Raw genomic sequence first — 22,879 nt, 5'->3', positions numbered from 1 at the left:
CAGGTGAGCTCATTAACATCTCCGAGCCACCGTGTGTACTGTGTGTACTGTTTGCTTTACTGTCACACACAGATATATACTTGTGTGGTGAGTCCAACTGAGTCGCAGATGTTGTCTTGGGAGCAACACTTTATTTCACCAACTCAACATAACCTAACACGACCTACACTTGGGTGTTGAATGCCCATTTAGTCACGCTACTGCAGAACTAAACACGGTTCGCTATCTCGGCCCGGACCACGAGCTGGGTCCCGGACCCCGTGGCTAGAGGCTTCTTTTACCCAACGTGGATCTTCATCACCAGCAACAGGAAGAACCCCGAGCCCCTCACGGGGCCCCCGTTATATCGGCCTGGGCTGGGGCCGGCTCCGCCCCTCGCCCCGCCCACCTTCTAGATCTCTCGAGCTCTTTCCCGAAGGCTCCCGAGAGCTCTTTTATACCACGTGACCGCCCAGCGGCCCCCGTCCATTCGTGGCCCCCCTCCAATATCATCCGGTCACGTGTCGGCAGGTCAACCGGCGTATCGTGCCCCAACGTAACCCTGGCTGGCTGACGCTCCCTCTCGCTCCCTCACCGGGAGCTCACACCGCACACGGCTCGCGGTGCCTCCGCGCTGACCAGCGCTCACCCAAGCCCGCTAGGGCTGGGAATATGTCCAGTAAGCGAGCTACACGTAATGCCAGCACATTATCCGCCGTGGCTTCGTAAGCCACACATACAAAGACAAAGATCCCCCATATAGCCTGAACAGACTGTAGGAGGCTGGGCGTGGTACTGGGCACCCACCCAGCCCGACATTCGCGACGAAGTGACGGTGACGTCACCACGGCGCCTGTGCCAGGCCAGGTACACTTTGAGTCCACGTTAAGTGTTGAAAGCTCGCTGGCAAGAGGCCACGGGACAGACCCAGCAGGTGCCATGGGTTGACCGACTGAGATGACTGGCAGATGCACCACCTGTGCCCCCTACTGTGCCAACTCTCTGCGTTGTAGCCGCCCGGCGCTCCGCTCGTTGTTGTGAGCATCGCTCCTGTGCGCTCCACTGTTGTTGGAGGGCGACTGCCTCCAACTGCCCAGTAGCGTCCTTCACGAGCCTCCTCCACAGAGGACGATCTTGACACCGCTGGAACCAGTCTTTGGCAAGTCCACTCAGGTCTATATTCTTCTGTACAACATCTCTTCTCCGGCCCGTGCCGTGCCCGTTTACCCCCTCTATCCGGCCAAACAGAAACCGCTTGGGAATGCAGTGGTTGGACATGCGGGCTACCCAGCCAACGCAGCCAGTCTTGCCAGCCGGAGGAGCTCAATGATGGGACTGTGTCCAGATCTTTCAAGGATTTGTGAGCTCATCTCACAATCCAGCCTCGTTAACCGGCGAAAATGTTCTAATAGGGAGGATCACGTTTTTCAAACATAGTGAAGGGAGCGCATGGCCGTAAGCCAAGAAGACCTGAAGCTTCGTGTTGAGCGACAGACCAGGTTGCTACCACACAGCTTTTTGCAGCTGATCGAAAAGATAATGCCGCTCAACTGATTCGGAGCGAGACCTCTGCTGTCAAACCAGAGCTGGTCATAAGCCCATGTATGAAAACATTTCCACTCTCCACAACTGCCCTGTCACCAATGGGGCAGTTATTCGTGCAATCTCTTGAACCAGGGGGTCATCTGGGTTAAACTAAACTAAAACTGTAAAGATTTTTTTTTATTTCAGCAGGTAAGGCCCCACTGAGCTGTTTATCTCTTTTTCAGAAGCGACCTGGCTATCACAAATGATAGCTCGACCAAGTGGCTTATCGCGTGAAAATGTATTCCAGCCAAATACTCTAAACGCATGTTTCTAAATGTCTAAGGAAAAACCGGAGGGCCCAGAAAAATATCCACGCGATCACAGGGAGAGAGAAAGAGACACAAACTCCAAATACACAGCATACCAGGCGAGGTAGTTAACATCTCCTAACCACCGTGATGATGATGGTGAGAGAGACACGCAAACTCCGAATATACAGCAGCAAGCATCGTCAGGGTCAGTATCGAATCCATGAACCTGCTGCATACCAGGCGAGGTAGTTAACATCTCCTAACCACCGTGGCACCCCAATAACAAATCCTCGTCGTGCCTGTCCCGAAGAGATCCCTTCAGCGTTGTTAATTTTTTCCCAAAGTGCTGCAGCTCCCCCCCACCACCACCCATCGATTATTGCCGCAGCTTTCTAAACACACTGTGAAAACACGAGAATAGTTTTTTCCCCTTTTTCTGGCAACAATTCTTGTGGTCAGAATGCAAACAAAAAAGGCGCGCCTTTTATTTTGTTCCAAAGGAAGCTGTCTCTGGTGTGGACCAATCAGTTTCAAGGACAATGCCACATATATTATCAGAGTACGTGTTTTTGTTCGCATTCTGACCACAGGTATTGTGGTCAGAATGCAGACATGATCCCTTGAAAAAGGTTTCGGTTTGGTGTTTTAACATCTTAACACAGCTGTTTTGTTGCCAGAAAAAAGGGGAAAACCGATTCTCATTTAGGTACTGGCAAAGGAGGTCCCATGTCACGGTGAAAACGTTTAAGCCCAATGGTTCTTACCCTGGGGTACATCTCGCACCCCCTGGGAGTGCGAGATGCCCTTTCTGCGGGTGCGAGACATGGCCAGCTTTTTTTTGTTAAAAGGTAAATAATCGAAAACACAAATTAAGCACGGATAGGTAAGGACAACTTACCTTTGTTTCATCAAACCCGATGTGTTTACTAACACTGTCATTGTTGTCTCACGGTCGGGAACCGAACGGGTTGCAAGGCTGCAGAAAAGGTGAAGAACCACTACACTACACTATACACTACACCAGGGGTGTCCAAACTACGGCCCGCGGGCCAACTGCGGCCCGCGGTCCAGTTTTTATTGGCCCGCAGCAAATTCTGAAAATATAATTGAATATGGCCCGCGCAAGATGCTTGAGCTCAACTCTGTTGCACTTCTCAGTTTAAACACTAGATGGAGCCAGCCAGGGAAAACCGTGCTTCTCCACTAAACAAAATTAATCAAAGAAAAACTTTTACCGCGAGTCACCAGAAATGGCAGCACCGCAGAAACGCAAAATAGCGAGTGAGTGTGGAAGATTTCAAACGCGGTGGGAAAATGAATATTTGTTCAAAGAAACCAACGGAAAGTGTGTCTGTTTGATTTGCAATGAAGATGTTGCTGTGATGAAAGAGTATAATGTCCGTCGGCGCTATGAGACCAAACATCAGAGCTACACATCGTACACCGGTGCCGAACCAACACAGCAAGTCGAGCAAATGGCGGCTAGCCTGCAAGCTCAACAAACAATTTTTTTCGTGCTAACAAAATACAGGAAAAACGCCACAACAGCAAGCTATGGAGTCACTAAACTTATTGCCCAGCACGGCAAACCGTTCTCAGACGGTGATTTCATGAATCGGCGCCTCATCAAAGTCACAGAAATAATGCGCCCGGAAAAAGTGCAGGATTTCAACAGCGTGAGCTTATACAGAAATACGGTGGTGCGGAGAATCGAGGACTCGTCAGCCAACTTGAAACTTCAGCTGAGAGACGAAGCTTGTGCTTTTGATTTTTACTCGATAGCGTGCGACGAGAGCACAGATGCCACAGACACCGCGCAGCTGTTAATTTTTTTGCGGGGAGTAGATGATAATTTTTTTTCTATACGGAGGAACTGCTTGATATGATGAGCCTAAAAGGCCCAACGACGGGTAGAGATTTTTTTGAAGCTGTGTCAGAGGCAGCTGAAAAGATGGGGGCTTAAATGGGCCAAGCTCTGTGGAGTAACAACGGATGGAGCTCCGGCCGTGACGGGCGAGTGCAAAGGAATGGCATCGATGGTATGCGCCAAGGTAAAAGAGAGCGGAGATGAGGCTGTCAGGATGCGCTGCGTAATCCACAAAGAAGCACATTGTGTGCCAAGAATGTCCAGCTGGGCGATGTGATGAACACTGTTGCAAAAACTGTCAACATATTTCGAGCTAGAGGACTGTATCACAGAGAATTTCAAGCTTTCCTATGTGACGTGGATGCTGAACACGGGGGATGTGCTCTACCACTCTGATGTGCACTGGCTCAGCCGCGGCTCTGTGCTGCAGCGGTTTTATTCGCTGAGGTCAGAAATCGACCAGTTTTTGAAAGAGATAGGGCCGACCTCTTCGTGAACTGAGTGACCCTCTGTGGCTGGCAGACCTGGCATTTTTAGTTGATCTTACTCATCATCTGAATACACTGAACAAGAACCCACAAGGCAAAGAACAGCTGGTGCCACACCTGTATGCGCACATGAAAGCCTTCTGTGTAAAGCTCCGCCTGTTTGAGACACAACTACGGAGCTTTAATGCTGCACACTTCCCTGCGCGGTCTGAAATCAAGTCTGCTTTTCCAAAGGCCGACCTTTCTGCTAAAAAGGAGAAATGTGTGTCTGTGATTGTATCTCTCGTGACAGAATTCAACCAGCGTTTCCAAGATTTTTCTGTCATTGTAAAACAAATCAAGCTGTTCTTGACCCCCTTCCTGGTGGATGCAGAAGAAGTGGAAGAGAGTCTGCAGTTAGAACTGATTGAAATGCAATGTGATGATTCTCTGAAGAGTCAACATCAGCTTCTCTCCCTCCCTGACTTCTATCAGAGTTTGGATAATGCCAAGTTTCCTCTGATGAGACGCCACGCAAAAAGAATGATGAGCCTGTTCGGCTCAACATGCATATGTGAACAAACATTTTCTCTGTTAAATCAGAACAAAAGCAGACCGAGAACCAGAATGACTTGATAGCCATCTCTGTGAAGTCCTTCGTGTCTCAACCACCAAACTTTCTCCTGACATGTCAGCCATCCTTCAATCCAAAGGACAGTATCACTGCTCCCACTGAGTGCAGTGTTCTTCACATTATAGGTGAGTTAGAAATACACACAGTATTCATGTGTCAATGTGTCACCTCTAGTGTATGGCCCGGCCTTTTGTTTATTTTTCTGTATTTGGCCCTCACTAAAAAAACTTTGGACACCCCTGCACTACACTATACACTACGCACGACACTACTATACACTACAACATACACTACAATACACTTCACTATATACGACACTATACAATACACTACACTATACACTACAATACACTACACTATATTACACTATTCACCACAATAAACTATATACTACACTATACACTACAATACACTACACTGTACACCACAGAGCCACTATTTTCGACAAACACTACACTATACACTACGCACGACACTACTATAAACTACAACATACACTACAATACACTACACTATATTACACTATACACTACAATACACTACACTATATACTACACTATACACTACAATACACTACACTATACACTACAGAGCCACTATTTTCGACAACACTACACTATACACTACGCACGACACTACTATATACTACAACATACACTACAATGCACTACACTATATTACACTACAATACACTATATACTACACTATACACTACAATACACTACACTATACACTACACTATACACTACAATACACTACACTATACACTACACTATACACTACACTATACACTACACTATACACTACAATACACTACACTATACACTACAATACACTACACTATATACTACACTATACACTACAATACACTACACTATACGCCACAGAGCCACTATTTTCGACAAACACGGCGGTTGTGCAATGCCTCGGATTTCCCTGCGCACCACCCACCCCACCAGGGCCGTGCAAACAGAGGCTGCAGGTCAGCGCTGATAATGCTGCCGCTGCTGCCACTGCTGCTATCATCCCTGCTTATCAGCTTGCAGGGGGTGAACGCAGTCCATGCCCTAGCGCTTATGCCGCTGTCACAGTCTCCAGAGATCGTCTCTCGCGACAGACGTGGTTTGCCGGATCGCTCGCTCGCTCGCTCTCAGATATGCTTCAGGGGCCGTCTGGAACGCTCTCTTCCGCCTGCGCCGATATTTAGGAAGCCACTGGGAGTTGCGCGCTGTTGGAGTCGTTACTTTTCTTGAGAAACTGTTTTTTCGTGTTTTTCGTGTGGTTTTCGTGTGTTTGTCATCCCCCCCCCCTCTCTCTCACCCCCTCCCTACCGGCAACCTCATTGGCACGGTTGGCATCTTACGGTGCGAAAGAAGTTCAACATACACACACACACTACCCATAGACTCAACACTACCCATAGACTCAACACTGCCCATAGACTCAACACTGCCCATAGACTCAACACTACCCATAGACTCAACACTGCCCATAGACTCAACACTGCCCATAGACTCAACACTACCCATAGACTCAACACTACCCATAGACTCAACACTACCCATAGACTCAACACTACCCATAGACTCAACACTACCCATAGACTCAACACTGCCCATAGACTCAACACTGCCCATAGACTCAACACTACCCATAGACTCAACACTACCCATAGACTCAACACTACCCATAGACTCAACACTGCCCATAGACTCAACACTACCCATAGACTCAACACTGCCCATAGACTCAACACTGCCCATAGACTCAACACTACCCATAGACTCAACACTACCCATAGACTCAACAATACCCATAGACTCAACACTGCCCATAGACTCAACACTGCCCACAGACTCAACACTACCCATAGACCCAACATTACCCATAGACTCAGACTCAACACTACCCATAGACTCAACACTGCCCATAGACTCAACACTGCTACCCATAGACTCAACACTGCCCATCGACTCAACACTGCTATACCATAGACTCAACACTGCCCATAGACTCAACACCGCTCCTTCGATCAGCGCGGTTGGCTAGGTACGGTGCGAAAGAAGTTCAACTTGCGTGCACCATGCCAGGACAATCGACCCTCGTCACAGTGGTCTCGTGCGTGCTCGTCAGCTGCCTCGTCAGCAAGGCCGTGTCCACGAAGGGGTCCCATGGGGACGAAGATGAGCTGCAGGTGCCGAAGGTTGGTGCGGTCACCCCTCGATATCATCATCGTCGTTGTCATCATCGCCATCATCATCATCACTGCCAATAATCATTATCATCAATATCATCATTTCCATCATCAACATCATCATCATAACCATCGCCATCATCACCAGTGCATCAACATCAATCATCATTCCAATCATCAATATCATCATCGCCATCATCATCAGTGCATCGACATCAATCATCATCGCCATCATCAGTGCATCAATCATCATTCCCATCATCATCACCAGTGCATCAACATCAATCGTCATTCCAATCATCAATATCATCATCAGTGCATCAACATCAATCATTATTCCCATTATCATCATCGCCATCATCATCAGTGCATCAATCACCATTCCCATCATCATCATCGGTGCATCATCGCCATCATCATCATCAGTGCATCACCACCACCGTCTTTGCAGGCATGTCGGCTTCTCTCGAGTTTCTGTTTCCCAGCCACCCGCACGACTTCTGCCGCCGCTCGCAGCCTCCCTCCCCTCCCTCCTAATACTATTAGTACTACTAGTAGTAGTATCTACTACTATCTCCTACTAATAGTAGTAGGTGCTGTGCCACGCTACAATCCGCCATCCCATCCCTAATAGTACTACTAGTAGGTTCGTACCATGTTACGATCCACTATCCTATCTCTAGGACTAGTTAGTGGTACTAGTAGTAGTAGGTTATGTGTAGGGATGTTGTGGGAAGGAAACACCCAGCGTGGGAAGGTAACACACAGCCACACCTTGGTGGCTACAACCACGTCCGCTATAGCTCCGCCCTCAGTGGTGTATGGGTATAAAGGGCGGGGAGCCAGAGAGCTCGGGGCAGTGTGTTGGGGCCACCAATGAAGAACCAGTGAAGAAGAAGGCCGGCTAGATAGACCCTGGGACTTCCCTGCCCGCAGTCCTTTTAAGGGCCGGCAGCGTAAGCCGGTGGTGCGGCCCCAGAGCCTCAGAGCCGGAGCCCTTTTAAGGGTCGGTCTGGTTGGTGGGGTGCCGTGACCCGTGCTTGACCAGGGCCAGATCAGATAGCTTCCTCTAGCGCCTGTAGCTGGAGGAACTGGGAGCACAGGAGTTAGGCTAGATAGCCTAGAGGGTGTCCCAGCGTGTATACGGGTGAAGGGGCCGTTACCCCTTCCAGTGTAACCCTTGTTACATTAAATAAATAGTGATGCCTCTAGTCCATCGTCTCCGTGTCCCGTGAACCCACTACATATGTACCATGTTACGATCCACTATCCTATCTGTAGGACTACTTAGTGGTACTAGTAGTAGGTTATGTACCATGTGACGATCCGCTATCCTATCTCTAGGACTAGTTAGTGGTACTAGTAGTGGTAGGTTATGTACCATGTTACGATCCACTATCCTATCTGTAGGACTACTTAGTGGTACTAGTGGTAGATTATGTACCATGTTACGATCCGCTATCCTATCTGTAGGACTAGTTAGTGGTACTAGTAGTAGGTTATGTACCATGTTACGATCCACTATCCTATCTGTAGGACTACTTAGTGGTACTAGTAGTCGTAGGTTATGTACCATGTTACGATCCACTATCCTATCTCTAGGACTAGTTAGTGGTACTAGTAGTAGTAGGTTATGTACCATGTTACGATCCACTATCCTATCTCTAGGACTACTTAGTGGTACTAGTAGTAGGTTATGTGCCATGTTACGATCCACTATCCTATCTCTAGGACTACTTAGTGGTACTAGTAGTCGTAGGCTATGTACAATGTTACGATCCACTATCCTATCTCTAGGACTAGTTAGTGGTACTAGTAGTAGTAGGCTATGTACAATGTTACGATCCGCTATCCTATCTCTAGGACTACTTAGTGGTACTAGTAGTAGTAGATTATGTACCATGTTACGATCCACTATCCTATCTGTAGGTAGGAGTAGGTTCTACTACTACTCAGTGCCGGATGAAGCTATTGCAGGGCCTGTAGCAAGGCCGGAGCCATGGAGTCAACATTGGGGGGGACCAAATCTTCCAGGGGGTGTGGGGGTCCCCCCCCAGAAAAAAATCTAAGTTTGAAAACGAATTTCCTGCCTAAAATATAAAAAAATTCACTAATACATAGGATGTGCTTTTTATTTATTTACAATAACGTCTAAGAGTGTATTGTATTACATTGCTCTGCTTTTTCTTTTTTACCTTTTCTTGTTTCATTGTATGTAATGGCAGAGATTAGGGATTAATAAAGTACAACCATAACAACAATCATATAAACAGAAATCTATTTTATAGCAATATATTGGAGGGGACATTTTGAGCATATTGGGGGGGGGATGTGTCCCCCCCAATATATTTTATAGCTACGGCCTTGGCCTGTAGAATATGTTACCATGGGGCCCTAAAACATCCATAAATATTAAACCACACATTTTTGCCTGGCAACGTAATTTATTTTTTTCCTTTGCTGAACAGCCAGATAATACGACAAATCGCTAACCTTAAACACCCAGTCGTTCATAAAGTTGAAGGCAGTATAGTACTATAGTAATAGAGCAAGGGCAGAATCACTGAACCGGAATTGATATCTTGAAAGCATTTCGTGTGGGGGCCTTGAAAGTGCGGGGCCCGTAGCTACTACATACGTAGCTACTTTTGCTCCTAGGATAATCCGGCACTGTTACTACTAGTAGTAGGTTCTGTACCATGTCACCATTCACCATTGAATCTCTTTGTTTAGATGTAAGTTACTTTCCATTCACGTTATCGTTTTCAGGAACATATCCTTCGTCATAAACCGGGCTATACCTGCACTTCATTGTTAACACCACACACACCGCAGTGACACACTATTACGCACTGTTCTATTTATTGTTACCAGTTAAGGCCCCACTGAGCTATGTAGCTATTTTATCATTTTATTACACGCTTATATTTAACTCTGTCTGTTGTTGTCGTTGTCATCATTGTCATATCCTCAAATCTTATAACTCAATTTTAACCCACTTCCCAATGTGGTATCGACTGCAAACTTGGTATGCTTATGTCATACTGATGACAATACTAGATTCTACCATAAAAAAATATATTTTTAAACAATATTTTTTATATGTTATGTTTCGGCTTGGGTTTAATTGTCCACGCTCAACTCACGTTGGCTGTAAATCACCACGGGTCCCTGACGTTGTGGCAAGCTTCGGGGCCACATCCTGGAGTCGTGGAGTTCTGCCATTACTAGTACGGTACATTTAATTAAAACGTGTTTAAAAAAAAGTATTTTTAAATATTACTTATTTCAGAAGCGACCTGGCTATCACAAACGATAGCTCAGCGAAGTGGCTAATTTCGTGGAAATTTATAGCGGCTGCCAAACACTTTCAACGCGTGACGTCGAATCTAAATGTCGAGGGGAAAAAAAACAGCCAGAGGACCCAGATGAAAAAAAAATCCACACGACCACGGGGAGACACCACCCACTCCAAATATACAGCAGCAGGCATTGTCAGGGTCAGGATTGAACCCACGACCTCCTGTACACCAGGCGAGGCAGTGAACATCTCCGAGCCACCGTGGAGCTGAGCCTTACCTGGTGACACATCAACCGCCCTTCTGTTGCTTGCCAGTTCCTGGGCACGTGGTACGGCGTGGCCGTTGCATCCGACAACGGCGAGCTGCTGGCGCTGATGCACAAAGTGAACAGCAGCGTGTACCACGTGGAGGAGGGTGCCAACGGCACGGTGGTCATCCACGGTGCCTCCTTCATGTGAGTAGCCCCCCCCTCTCCCCCCCCCCATCTCGCCTAGGGGCACCCCCTGTGGCAGCTGTTCCCAGACGCATCAGTCTTTTTTTCCTTCCAAATTACACGACTCAATTGGGAAACGCCCGGCAACATCGCCACCCCCTACTGGCAGTTTGATGCACAGGGACAGCTGCCACTGGGGGTACCCCTAGGCTACACCACACAGCAGCAGCAACATCATCGCCACCTTCTACTGGCAGACTGATGTACAGGGACAACTGCCACTGGGGGTACCCCTTGGCTAGACCACACAGCAGCAGCAGCAACATCATCACCACAACCCCAACTGGCAGACTGATGCACAGGGACAGTTGCCACTGGGGGTACCCCTTGGCTGGACCACAGAGCAATCACCACATTCCCGACTTTGAAACGCACCGCTGCAGACTGCGCCTGTGAATACACAGCAGCGTTGCCACCTTCCTTAGGTGACCATTGCCCTCGGAGGGGAAATGTCGCGAAACACACGACCGTTGCTGGGTTGCGACATTGCTACGAATAAAATTGAGTGATCGCGGTGACCTGATGACCTGTGCTGTGCCTGATGTCGATCCCGCTCAGGATGGGAATGTGCATTCGTGAAACGAAGCACTTCAACCTGTTCGCAAAGGAGAAGATCCTGATTCCTTTCGTGCCCGGTACGACCGCCTCGTGTGTACTACTCCCTCTGTCTCTCCCTCTCTGTGTGTGTGTGTGTGGTCTTTTTGTCGGGGGAGCGATGATGCAGTTGGTTGCCGCTACCGCACCAACCCAAGAGCCAGCGGCGACCCCACTCCCAATTGCACATCGAACATCATCGACCCAATGAACCATGCACGATTACCTCGCTGACGATCTCGTCAAGGAGAGCAATGCAGTTTAACACGTTGGAGGCTTTCGCGACCAATATTATTCATAATAAAGGTTTTTTGGGTTAGATCGCGTTAATTTATAAATGTGTCGTAACCCTCCACCACCCGACACGGTCAATCAGCAAAAAAAGTGTCACGTTGACAAAAGACAAATAGTTCACTACTTTAGCCCACTGGTGTGTCGAAGAGTGAATCCACAACATTTACAGTTTGAATACGAAGCATGTTTTTTTTTTGGGGGGGGGGGGCAGAGCTTTGTGACGTCATATTTAAGGGGGGGTCTGACTTTTTGTGACACCGTGTGACGAAGTGGGGGGTTCAAAAATCGTCCAAAATCACGTGACGTCATTTATGGACGGCCCCTTATTGACAAGCCACGATTTCTGCTTTGTGTTTCGTTGCCCAGACCACAGCAGCCAGCCCTTCTCAGACTTCGTGGGCGACACGAACGCCACCTACAGGTTCCTGAAGATCAAGTACGAGAGCTACTCGGTGATGCAGCAGTACGGGTACCGCAACGGCACGCGGGAGAGCATCCTCTACCTGCTGGGTGGGCACCCACAACGACAATAACAACAACAATAGTAACAACAACAACAGCAGCAGTAACAATATCTAGATTTGAAGCTTTCGTGACTGCAGCAATCCATACTCTTTGGTTCTTTCGGTAAAGTCACGTAGGTATAAAATCAAATAAATCACGACGTTTTGGGCGCAACACAAGGAGTCCATCATCAGCGTGGTCTGCTGCTGAGGCTTGAAATGGGTGTAGCCCAAGGGTCATAAAGAAGTGGGCGTGGCTAGTGACGTGATAAATTAGCATAGGAGCAGAGCGGCCTCCTCGACGAGGGCACGGAAGTGGCTATGTTAATGTGAGGGATTAGCATGATGTAATAACAATAGTAACGATAATAATGACAATAACGACAATAACAATAGTAACAATAACGACAATAACAATAGTAATAACGACAATAACAATAGTAACAATAGTAACAATAACGACAGCAACACTAGTAACAATAACGACAATAACAATAGTAACAATAACGATAATAACAATAACGACAATAACAATAGTAACAATAACGACAATAACAATAGTAATAACGACAATAACAATAGTAACAATAGTAACAATAACGACAATAAAGACAATATTAACAATAACGACAATAACAATAGCAACAATAGTAACAATAACTACAATAACAATAGGAACAGTAACTACAATAACAATAGTAACAATAACGACAATAACGACAATATTAACAATAGTAACAATAACGACAATAACGACAATATTAACAATAACGACAATAACAATAGCAACAATAGTAACAATAACTACAATAACAATAGGAACAGTAACTACAATAACAATAGTAACAATAACGACAATAACGACAATATTAACAATAACGCCAATAACAATAGTAACAATAACGACATTAACAATAGTAACAATAACGACAATAACAATAGTAACAATAACGACAATAACAATAGTAACAATAACGACAATAACGACAATAACGACAATAACAATAGTAACAATAACGGCAATAACAATAGTAACAATAACGGCAATAACAATAGCAACAATAACGACAATAATAATTGTAACAATAACGGTAATAACAATGGTAACAATAACGACAATAACAATAGTAACAATAACGCCAATAACAATATTAACAATAACGACAATAACAATAGTAACAATAACGACAATAACAATTGTGACAATAACGACAATAACAATAGTAACAATAACGGCAATAACAATAGTAACAATAACGACAATAACAATAGTAACAATAACGACCATAACAATAATAACAATAGTAACAATAACGACAATAACAATAGTAACAATAACGACAATAACGACAATAACAATAGTAACAAATAACGACAATAACGACAATATTAACAATAACGACAATAACAATAGCAACAATAGTAACAATAACAACAATATTAACAATAACTACAATAACAATAGGAACAATAACTACAATACCAATAGTAACAATAACGACAATAACGACAATAGTAACAATAACGACAATAACAATAGTAACAATAACGACAATAACAATAGTAACAATAACGGCAATAACAATAGTAACAATAATGCCAATAACAATATTAACAATAACGACAATAACAATAGTAACAATAACGACAATAACAATTGTAACAATAACAACAATAACAATAGTAACAATAACGGCAATAACAATAGTAACAATAACGACCATAACGACAATAACAATAGTAACAATAACGACAATAACAATAGTAACAATAACGGCAATAACAATAGTAACAATAACGACAATAACAATAGCAACAATAACGGCAATAACAATAGTAACAATAACGGCAATAACAATAGTAACAATAACTACAATAACAATAGCAACAATAACGGCAATAACAATAGTAACAATAACAGCAATAACAGCAATGACAACAATAACGCCAATAACAATAGTAACAATAACGCCAATAACAATAGTAACTGTCACATCATCCATAAAACAAGGACTCTTGTGCCCTAAGGGGCCGTCCATAAATGACGTCACGCACCTGGGGGGGGTCAGACATTTGTGACGATGTGTGACAAGGCGGGGGGGGTTGAAAAATTGACAACACGTTCTACTTAATTAAATAGACTTTTTAATCTTTTCTCCTACAACATCAGAGTGCAGCGCCACATTAAATACGCACTACAATGACAATAGTTTAAAGCGATTTGAAGCATGTTTTTTTTGGGGGGGGGGGGGGGCAGAGCTTTGTGACGTCATATTTGAGTGGGGGGGGGGGTCTGACCAACACAATGTAGAGGGTTGTACACCCTAACACTGGGACAGCATGGTCTCACAGTGTTCTGGTGGAGTACGGGCTCGCGTTCCAACATCCTCTTACAGAGCCTGGCCCTGGTCACGCCATCAAGTGCCCTCTCCTTATGCACTTCAGTCGTAGCCGTCCTCACCTCCATGAGCAGGAAGCATCTTTTACAATATCCCACCATCACCACCACACTCCACGTTCCCTCGAGCAGCCACACGCATGCGCACACTCAGACTCAGCCAAGGAGCCAAAGACCACACACTCCCAATGCCAGGCATTCAATGCCAGGCTGTTGGGGTCTTGCTCCCCAATGTTGCTGCTGGTCTTGTTCACGCCACTGCTCGGCAAGCCCTACCCCATGGCTTGGCTCCCCACGACAGCCGAGTGAAGCTTGCTGCTTGCAGGTGGTAGTAGCCCACCATGATGATGGCGGTGCTGTGCCACAGAGTCCCAACCGAAATGCTCATTCAGAGCCAAGCCCCCTCGGGCTCTCCCCGGATTGGTCAAACACCTGGCCAATTACAATAGGCCACCTCCCTCTACACTGCCCCTGGATCCCTCCCCATCCTCGGTGTCACTCAAGCGGGCGGCATGCCAGGCCACAAGATTCAGCTTCCCCCACAGCCGAATCGACATGCCTTACACACCACGCCACAGTAACAATAATAACAGAAATGGCAACAATAATATAAATAACAATGATAATAGTAACAATGAAAACATTAAGAATAATAATAGTGTAGTGGGTTCGATTGAGGCGCACACTCAACTTGGAGGCAACACTATTTATTAACGCGTAGCAACCCATGTGAACACTATGCACAGGGTGGTGACCACCGTTCCTCATCTCGCTAACACTCGGGGAATACCGCACGGCGTGAGCCCGGGCAGGTGACGGGCTGTCTGGTCACAGACGAAGGTCAGAGACTCCCAAGACTGCTGATGGCGTCTTCATCCCTGGGGTTGAGCAGCCCCGCTCTCTGTTCACGCCCCGCTTATAACCGCTGCGGCGTGGCCGGCTCCGCCCCAGGCCACGCCCCCCTTCTCGATCCTTCGAGAAGGTCCGGGCCCCCAACCACGTGACCCCCAAGCTCCCCCCTGGTGCCCCTAGCCCCCATTTATCCGGTCACGTGTCCTGTTGGGTTCACGCAGAGTTTCACGGCCTCACAACAACAACAACCGCCATTCGCCACTAAGTGGCAGTGACGTCACCACGATGCTTGTGCCAGGCCATGTGCACATTGAGGCCACGTGGAGTGTCGAACGCCCGCTGGCAGGAGGTCACGGGGCAGACCCAGGTGCCACGGGTCGAATGACTGAGATGACTGGCTGATGCACCACCTGTGCCCCCTACTGTGCCAACCTGCTGTGCTTCAGCCACCCGGCACTCCGCTCGTTGTTGTGAGCGTCGCTCCTCCGCCCTCCGTTGTTGTTGGAGGGCGACTGCCTCCAACTACCCAGCAGCGTCATTCACGAGCCTCCTCCACAGAGGCCGATCTTGACACCGCTGGTACCAGTCATCGGCAAGTCCACTCAGCTCCACGTCCTCCTGTACCACGTCACTCCATCTCTTCTCTAGCCCGTGCCGCGCCCGCCTAGCCCCCTCGATCTGGCCGAACAAAAGCTGTTTCGGCATGCGGTGGCTGGGCATGCAGGCTACATGACCCAGCCAACACAGCCTTGCCTGCCGGAGGAGCTCACCAATGGGACCGTGCCCAGATCTTTCAAGGATTTGTGAGCTCCTTACACAATCCAGCCTGGTTAAACCCAGGATGGATCATAGGGAGGCCAGCCTAAATGTTTCCAACCGGCGAAGATGTTCCATCAGGGGGGTCCACGTTTCGCAAGCGTAGAGAAGGGAGGGAATGACCGTGGCCGAGAAGACCTGAAGCTTAGTGCGGAGCGACAGACCAGGTAGCTTCCACACAGCGTTACGCAACCGATGAAAAGATATTGCCGCTCGACTGATTCGGAGTGAAACCTCTGTTATTAAACTGGAGCCGGTCATAAGCACACTGCCCAGGTATGGGAAACTCTCCACTCTCTCCACAATTGCCCCATCACCGATTGGGAGTTGTGGGGGTGGAGTGTCCGATGGTACAAAATACCCAGGCAGGTGCTTAGTTTTGGTGGGGCTGATGGTAAGGCCCATCTCTTAGTAGCATGCTCCAGCCTCAACAGCAGTGTCTCCAACTCCTCCTCTGAATGAGCAGCTATTACCAAATCATCAGTATACATAACGTGGTTGAGCAATAGGGAGCCATCCCTTGACCGCACCCGGGCATCGATCAGCCTCCCACCATATCTGCACCACATGGAGACTTTCCGGTACAGCTACTGAAGGCCTCACGAACCACGTGGTTAAAATAGATGCCAAACAATGTGGGAGCCAGAGGACATCCCTGTCGCACCCCAAGGTGTACAGGGAATGGCTCTGACTCCCGGCCACGTAGTTTTACCCGGGCCCGCTCACCACCACGAAGGCCCCCAATGATCGTGAGCAGAGGGTCAGACACTCCAAAAGCAGGAAGAACAACGCAGAGCCCAGGCCTACTGATGGCACCACAGGCCTTGACCAGGTCAACAAGCAGAGACGCAGGTCCCACTGGAACTCCCTACACCTCTGCTGCAGCAGACGGACAGAAAACATGGCATCCGTGCAGGACCACCCCCTCCTGAAACCGCACTGGGGCTCCGCAAGCCCCTCCCCAGCATGCCTGGCAAGGCGATGTTGAACAATCCCCGCCAGGACCCCTCCCGGCACACTGAGGAGCGAGATGCCCCTGCAGTTGCCACAGTCCGTGCGGTCCCCCCCCCTCAAAGAGGGGGACCACCAGGGCATCTCTCCAACCCCGCAGAACCCGTCCAGTGGTCCAGACCGCTGTCATGATGTCATATAGGGCAGTCTGTGCACAAACGCCCCCCCCCCCCCCAGCACCCGGCCTGGGAGACCATCTCTGCCCGCTGCCTTTCCTGGTCTCCGGATCGCCTTCAGTACTTCCTCAAAAGATGGCACCTCAGCCAGCCACTCACAGGGGGTGACTTCTTCCAATATTTGGGGCACCGCAGCCTCAGAAGGGTCATCCCCACTTTGTGCCACGATGTTTTCCTGGCTGAGGGATTTCCCCTCCCCCAGGACCTCACAGAAATGCTCAGCAAATCTGCAAACCTGTTCCTGGGGGTCGGAGATTGGATCACTGTTTTTTCCCCTAATGATGGTAATAGGTGTGGCGCTGCAGGTAAATTTTTTGATGGAGTTAAATAGAGATTTGTGATCACGGGCCACTGAGGCAGACTCCATCTCCTCAGCAACCCGCGACCACCACCCATCCTTGCAGCGCCTCACGGCTCTCCGAACCTCCGAGCGAAGGCTGCGGTAAGCCTCCTCATTCTCTGACGTGGGATTCTGTAGCCGATGACAGTGGGCCTGTCGCTTTTTCTCAACCATCCTGAACACCTCTTCTGTCAGCCAGGGTCTCTGGGGAGGTCTGGACCACGTACCCAAAGCAGCCATTGCAGCTGCATGAGTCACAGTCCTAAACCTCGCCCATTTACCCTCGACATCAGGAGTGGGGGACGATGCCAACCCCAGCCACAAGCGATGATGAAATTCTCGCTTGCAACTTTCATCAGATAACTGAGACCAAGCCACTTTAGGTTGGAATGGGGTCCTGGGTGTACACCCACCGCTGGAGCGGAATAATGGCAGGCGCATCTTACAGATGACTAGTCGATGGTCAGAGGGCAGACCAGCTCCACGGTAGGTCCTGGTGTCAAGGACATGGGCTCGCATCCGCTGGTCCGTCACTATGTAGTCCAGCAGATATTCTTGCTTGGACCCGGCATGCATCCATGATGTTGTGTGGATGCGCCGATGCCGGAACAGCGTGTTGGTAATTACAAGCCCATGGGCTGCACAAAAATCTAGCAGCCTCCTACCGTTGTTATTGAGCTGATCTGGCCCATGCCCTCCAATCACTCCAGACCAGGTGCCAGCATCATGACCAACTCGGGCATTGAAGTCACCCAACAAGATTACTCTATCCCGAGGGGCCACTTTAGCCAGCACCTGTGACAGGAGGTCATAGAAGGCATCTGACTCATCGGCTTTGCCTGCATCCCTCCACGGATGTTCGTCTTCGGTGGGGGCATAAGTAACCACGACCACCACTCCTCGCCTCCGGTTGATGGGAAGGCGTGCCCAAAGTAGCCTGGGGCTTACAGCTTCCCACACCTCACCGCCACGCTCCCACGCCCCCTTCATTCTTTTGTTCAACAGAAGAGCCACACCCTGTTGTTTGGCAGTCTGCTGCCCCGAGTAGAGGACTGTCCACCCCTCATGGTGGCAGGAGCCAGAACTGGTCCACCGGACCTCCCGAATGCCACAGAGATCCAGGCGGTACCGGTCCAGCTCCCGACAGAGGAGTGGCAGCCTCTCCTCCGCAGTGAGCCTTCTTCGAACATTCAACGTGGCCATCCGTAATGGCTTTTCGTTGTTTCTGGAGGAGCCCCGAGGGTAGAGATTCAATCTCCTGGCTCCGCCAATTGGGGTTTGGCCAGGAGACGTCATAGACGCCTGTCCCCCCGGGGCCTCCGGCACAAGCTTATTAGTTAAATTTTGTATTCGTAGTTTAGTGGTAATTAATTGAAGGTGGAGGGGTTACCAGCCCCTCGCACCCGTCCAGAGCCCCCGTTTAGCCACTGTGGTGGTCACAGACGCCATGAGGGGAGGAACCAATCGGAATTGGACCTCCCCCCACAGCACTGTCCACGACAGAGTTGCCGGTCCGGCACCGCGAGGAGGTAGGGGGTTGTTTTGCCGGCCTCACACGTCCCCCGTGACACCCGCCTACAGCACCCATACCGAGCCGACACAGTAGTGACGTCATATGCCCCCACGCTCGTACAGTCCCAACACAGTAGTGACGTCATATGTCCCTATGCTCGTACAAGGCCAACACAGTAGTGACGTCATATGTCCCTACGCTCGTACACGCCCAACACAGTGGTGACGGACAGGACTATTCAGTCGGTAAAGGCCAGTTTACTCACTCGCTCACTCACCCACCCGCGCACCCACCCGCTCACTCACCCACTCACTCACTCGCTTACCCACTCACCCACCCGCTCACTACCTCGCTCACCCACTCACCCACTTAATAATCTACTCACTAACCCACTCACTCGCTCACCCACCCACTCACCCACTCACTCACTCACCCACTCACCTACCCATTCACCCACTCACTCACTCACCCACTCACCTACCCACTCACACACTCACTCACCTACCCACTCACCCACTCAGTCAATCCAATGCCCGCCATTCGCCACTAAATGATGGTGACGTCACCACGGCACCCGTGCCAGGCCAGGTGCACTTTTGAGGCCACGTGAAGTGTCGAAGGCTCGCTGATAGGAGGTCTCGGGACAGACCCAGCAGGTGCCATGGGTTGGCTGACTGAGATTACCGGTAAATGCACCACCAGCTGTACCCACCTACTGTGCCAACTTGCTGCATTGTAGCAACCCGGCGCTCTCGTTGTTGTGAGCGTCGCTCCTCCGCCCTCCGTTGTTGTTGGAGGGCGACTGCCTCCAACTGCCCAGTAGCAGCGTCCTTCACGAGCCTCCTCCACAGAGGCCGATCTTGACACCGCTGGTACCAGTCAGCAAGTTCACTCGGCTCCACATCCTCCCGTAATGCATCAGTGCATCTCTTCTCCAGCCAAAGTCGTGCCCATTTAGCCCCCTCTATGCGGCCAAACAGGAGCTGATTGGGAACGTGGACTACGTGACCCAGCCAACGCAGCCTTGCCTGATGGAGGAGCTCACTGATGCGAATGTGTCCAGATTTTTCAAGGATGTGTGAACACCCTCACGCAATCCAGCCGGGTTAAACCCAGGATAGATCGTAGGCATCCCAGCCTGAATGTTTCTAACCGGCTCAGATGTTCCATTATAGTGGTCCACGTTTCACAAGCATAAAGGAAGGGCATGACTGTGGCCGAGAAGACCCGTAGCTTTGTGCAGAGCGACAGACCAGGTAGCTTCCACACAGCGTTACGCAACCGATGAAAATACATTGCCGCCCGACTGATTCGGAGTGAGACTTCTGCTATCAAACCGGAGCTGGTCATGAGCACACTGCCCAGGTATGGGAAACTCTCCACTCTCTCCACAACTGCCCCCATCACCAATGGGGAGCTGAGAGGGGTGGAGATTTTGGTTGCACAAAATACCCAGGCAGGTGCTTAGTTTTGGTGGGGCTGATGGTAAGGCCCCACCTCTTAGAGGCACGCTCCAGGTTCAGCAGCAGCGTCTCCAACTCCTCCTCTGAGTGAGCAGCAATCACCAGATCATCGGTATACATAACGCGGTTGAGCAATAGAGAGCCATCCCTCGACCGCACTCGGGCATCGATCAGCCTCCCATTGTATCTGTACCAGATGGAAACTCCTCCGTTACAGCCATGGAAAGTTTCCCGAAATATGTGGTCAAGTATGATGTTTAATGATGTGGGAGCCAAGGTGAACTTGTAATGGCTTCAAGCCAGGGATTCCGAAAGCACGAAGAACTTCCCACAGCCCTAGCCTGTTGATGTGTCATAGGCCTGGAACCAGGTCAATAAAGAAGAGATGGAGGTCTCGTTGGAATTCCCTACACCTCTGCTGTAGCAGATAGACAGAGAATAAGGCATCCGTGGAGGACCGCCCTGGTCTGAACCCACATTGGGACACCCCTCAGCGTGCCTGGGCAAGGCGATGTTGAATAATCCTTGCAAGGACCTTTCCCGGCACACTAAGAAGAGAGGGGGGGACCCGTTCTGTGGTCCAGACAGTTGTGATGATCCCATGTAATGTAGGGCAGTCTGCACACAGATGCCACCCTCCCTCAGCATTTCGCTTGGGAGATCGTCTCTGCCCGGCGCTTTTCCTCGTCTCAGACTTCGGATCGCCCCTTGCACTTCCTCCACAGATGGCACCTCAGCCAACCAATCAGAAGGGGTGGTTACTTCTGCCAATATTTGAGGCACGGCAGCCTCACTCACCCACTCACCCACCCACCCACTCACTTACTCACCCACCCACTCACTCACTAACCTACTCACCCACTCACTAACGCACCCACCCACTCACCCACCCACTCACCCACCTACTCACTCACCCACTCACCAACGTACCCACTCACCAGCACACCCACTCACTAACGCATCCACTCACCTACTCACCCACCCACTCACTAACGCACCCACTCACTCACCCACTCACTCACTCACCAACTCACTAACGCACCCACCCACTCACTCACCCATTCACTCACCCACTCACTAACGCACCCACTCACTCACCCACTCACTCACCAACTTACTAACGCACCCACTCACTCACCCACTCACTCACCCACTCACTAACGCACCCACTCACTCACTCACCAACTCACTAACGAACCCACTCACTGACCAACTCACTAACGCACCCACTCACTCACCCACTCACTCACCAACTCACTAACGCACCCACTCACTCACCCACTCACTCACCAACTCACCAACGCACCCACTCACTCACCCACTCACTCACCAACTCACTAACGCACCCACTCACTCACTCACCAACTCACCAACGCGCCCACTCACCCACCCACTCACTCACCAACTCACTAACGCACCCACTCACTAACGCATCCACTCACTCACCCACTCACTCACCCACTCACTCACTCACCCACCAACTCACCAACTCACCAACGCACCCACTCACCCACCCACTCACTCACCAACTCACCAACGCACCCACTCACTAACGCACCCACTCACTAACGCACCCACTCACTAACGCACCCACTCACTCATTCACCCACTCACTCACCTACTCACCAACGCACCCACTCACCAACTCACTAACGCACCCACTCACTCACTCACTCACCCACTCACTCACCTACTCACCAACGCATCCACTCACTCACCCACCCACTCACCCACCCACTCACTCACCAACTCACCAACGCACCCACTCAGTCCCTCTTCTTGTCTCGTCTAAATGTATCGAGCAGCGCCCCATTTTTCTTACGCTGCAAAGTAATTTTATAATTGATTGAGATACTAAAGTAGTGAGGGTGTCATTACAAGTGGTGACGATGGTGTAGCTGTGGTGACAGGAGAACACGCGGGAGTGGTTAAGGAGGGGTTGGGGTAGTGATAGGGGTTGGGGTAGTAATAGGGGTAGTGATAGGGGTAGTGATAGGGGTTGGGGTAGTGATAGGGGTTGGAGTAGTGATAGGGGTAGTGATAGGGGTTGGGGTAGTGATAGGGGTTGGAGTAGTGATAGGGGTAGTGATAGGGGTTGGGGTAGTGATAGGAGTTGTGATAGGGGTTGGAGTAGTGATGGGGTTG

At 49.4% G+C, this 22,879-nt stretch overlaps 1 protein-coding gene across 2 annotated transcripts in view; it reads left to right on the top strand.

The window, feature by feature from the left end:
* Nucleotides 1-6,868: 6,868 nt before the first annotated feature.
* Nucleotides 6,869-22,879, top strand: part of LOC116958200 (uncharacterized) — a 43,916-nt gene continuing 27,905 nt past the window's right edge. For both annotated transcript variants that reach the window (XM_032980707.2, XM_032980706.2), the window contains exons 1-4: nt 6,869-6,988; nt 10,596-10,735; nt 11,333-11,409; nt 12,029-12,172. In XM_032980707.2, the coding sequence (XP_032836598.2) occupies nt 6,869-6,988; nt 10,596-10,735; nt 11,333-11,409; nt 12,029-12,172 (481 nt within the window). The remainder of the gene's footprint in view (nt 6,989-10,595; nt 10,736-11,332; nt 11,410-12,028; nt 12,173-22,879) is intronic.

This window comes from Petromyzon marinus, chromosome 74 (assembly GCF_048934315.1).
Source record: "Petromyzon marinus isolate PM22_M1 ecotype Great Lakes invasive population chromosome 74, UKy_Petmar_22M1.pri1.0, whole genome shotgun sequence".
Taxonomy (NCBI): Eukaryota; Metazoa; Chordata; class Hyperoartia; order Petromyzontiformes; family Petromyzontidae; genus Petromyzon; species Petromyzon marinus.
Note: the sequence above shows the minus strand (reverse complement) of the source record. Positions and strands in the feature narration are given on the sequence as shown.